The sequence below is a fragment of the Etheostoma cragini genome, chromosome 16 (genome assembly GCF_013103735.1).
Source record: "Etheostoma cragini isolate CJK2018 chromosome 16, CSU_Ecrag_1.0, whole genome shotgun sequence".
NCBI lineage: Eukaryota > Metazoa > Chordata > Actinopteri > Perciformes > Percidae > Etheostoma > Etheostoma cragini.
Window position 1 is genome coordinate 24,580,255 of NC_048422.1, and position 711 is coordinate 24,580,965.

At 40.4% G+C, this 711-nt stretch overlaps 1 protein-coding gene across 1 annotated transcript in view; it reads right to left on the reverse strand.

Moving 5' to 3' along the window:
- LOC117959769 (G-protein coupled receptor-associated protein LMBRD2B-like) overlaps positions 1–711 on the reverse strand; it is a 3,176-nt gene that overhangs the window by 2,030 nt on the left and 435 nt on the right. The window contains exon 2 of the mRNA XM_034897047.1: positions 333–500. Coding sequence (XP_034752938.1) covers positions 333–500 — 168 coding nt within the window. The remainder of the gene's footprint in view (positions 1–332; positions 501–711) is intronic.

Below are 711 nucleotides of genomic sequence, written 5' to 3' on the forward strand. Positions count from 1 at the left end.
AGTAGTGATTATTTACATGGAGTCTGGTGGGTTTGGTGATGGTGATTTCTGTTTCATGTTAAACTAAAAAGATCTTACTCTTTAACTAAAAGGTCTATCTCTGTAGGGATCCATCCCATAATGATGTCAGACACTTAGAATAATAATCTGAGTCTGTCAGCAGAATCAACACAAGGTTTATGAATGAAAGTGATCCATTGTATTTGCAAATAGCGTTGTGTGGAATCCAATTCATTTTTTGTGGTAATTTGGTAAAAAAATATATATATATATATATATTTTAGATATAGACAAGTGTTGTCAGGTGTGCTGTGAGGAAACAGGTGACTCACCAGGACAGGTGCCACTGGGGATGGACAGCCACGTAAATGAGCAGGGAGCCGAAGATGAGCAGGTACGTCCCGTAGTAAATAGCATTTTCTATCAGAGCCGTTTTTATCTTCCCTGTGATGGAGAAGCCTCCGGAGCGGGCGTAGGACTGCATGAAGGGCAGCAGCAGCCTGGGAAACACACACCGTATCATCAGGATTATATGTAATAACAATAACAATAATAATAATAATAATAATGTATACTTTATTAATCCTGCGAGGGGAAATTCCAATTTACAGTATGTTGTTATTACACACACCACACACAGGCCTGAACTACACACACATGCTCAGGACCTATACATGCACTAATGGAGAGATGTCAGAGGGGGGGGGGGGG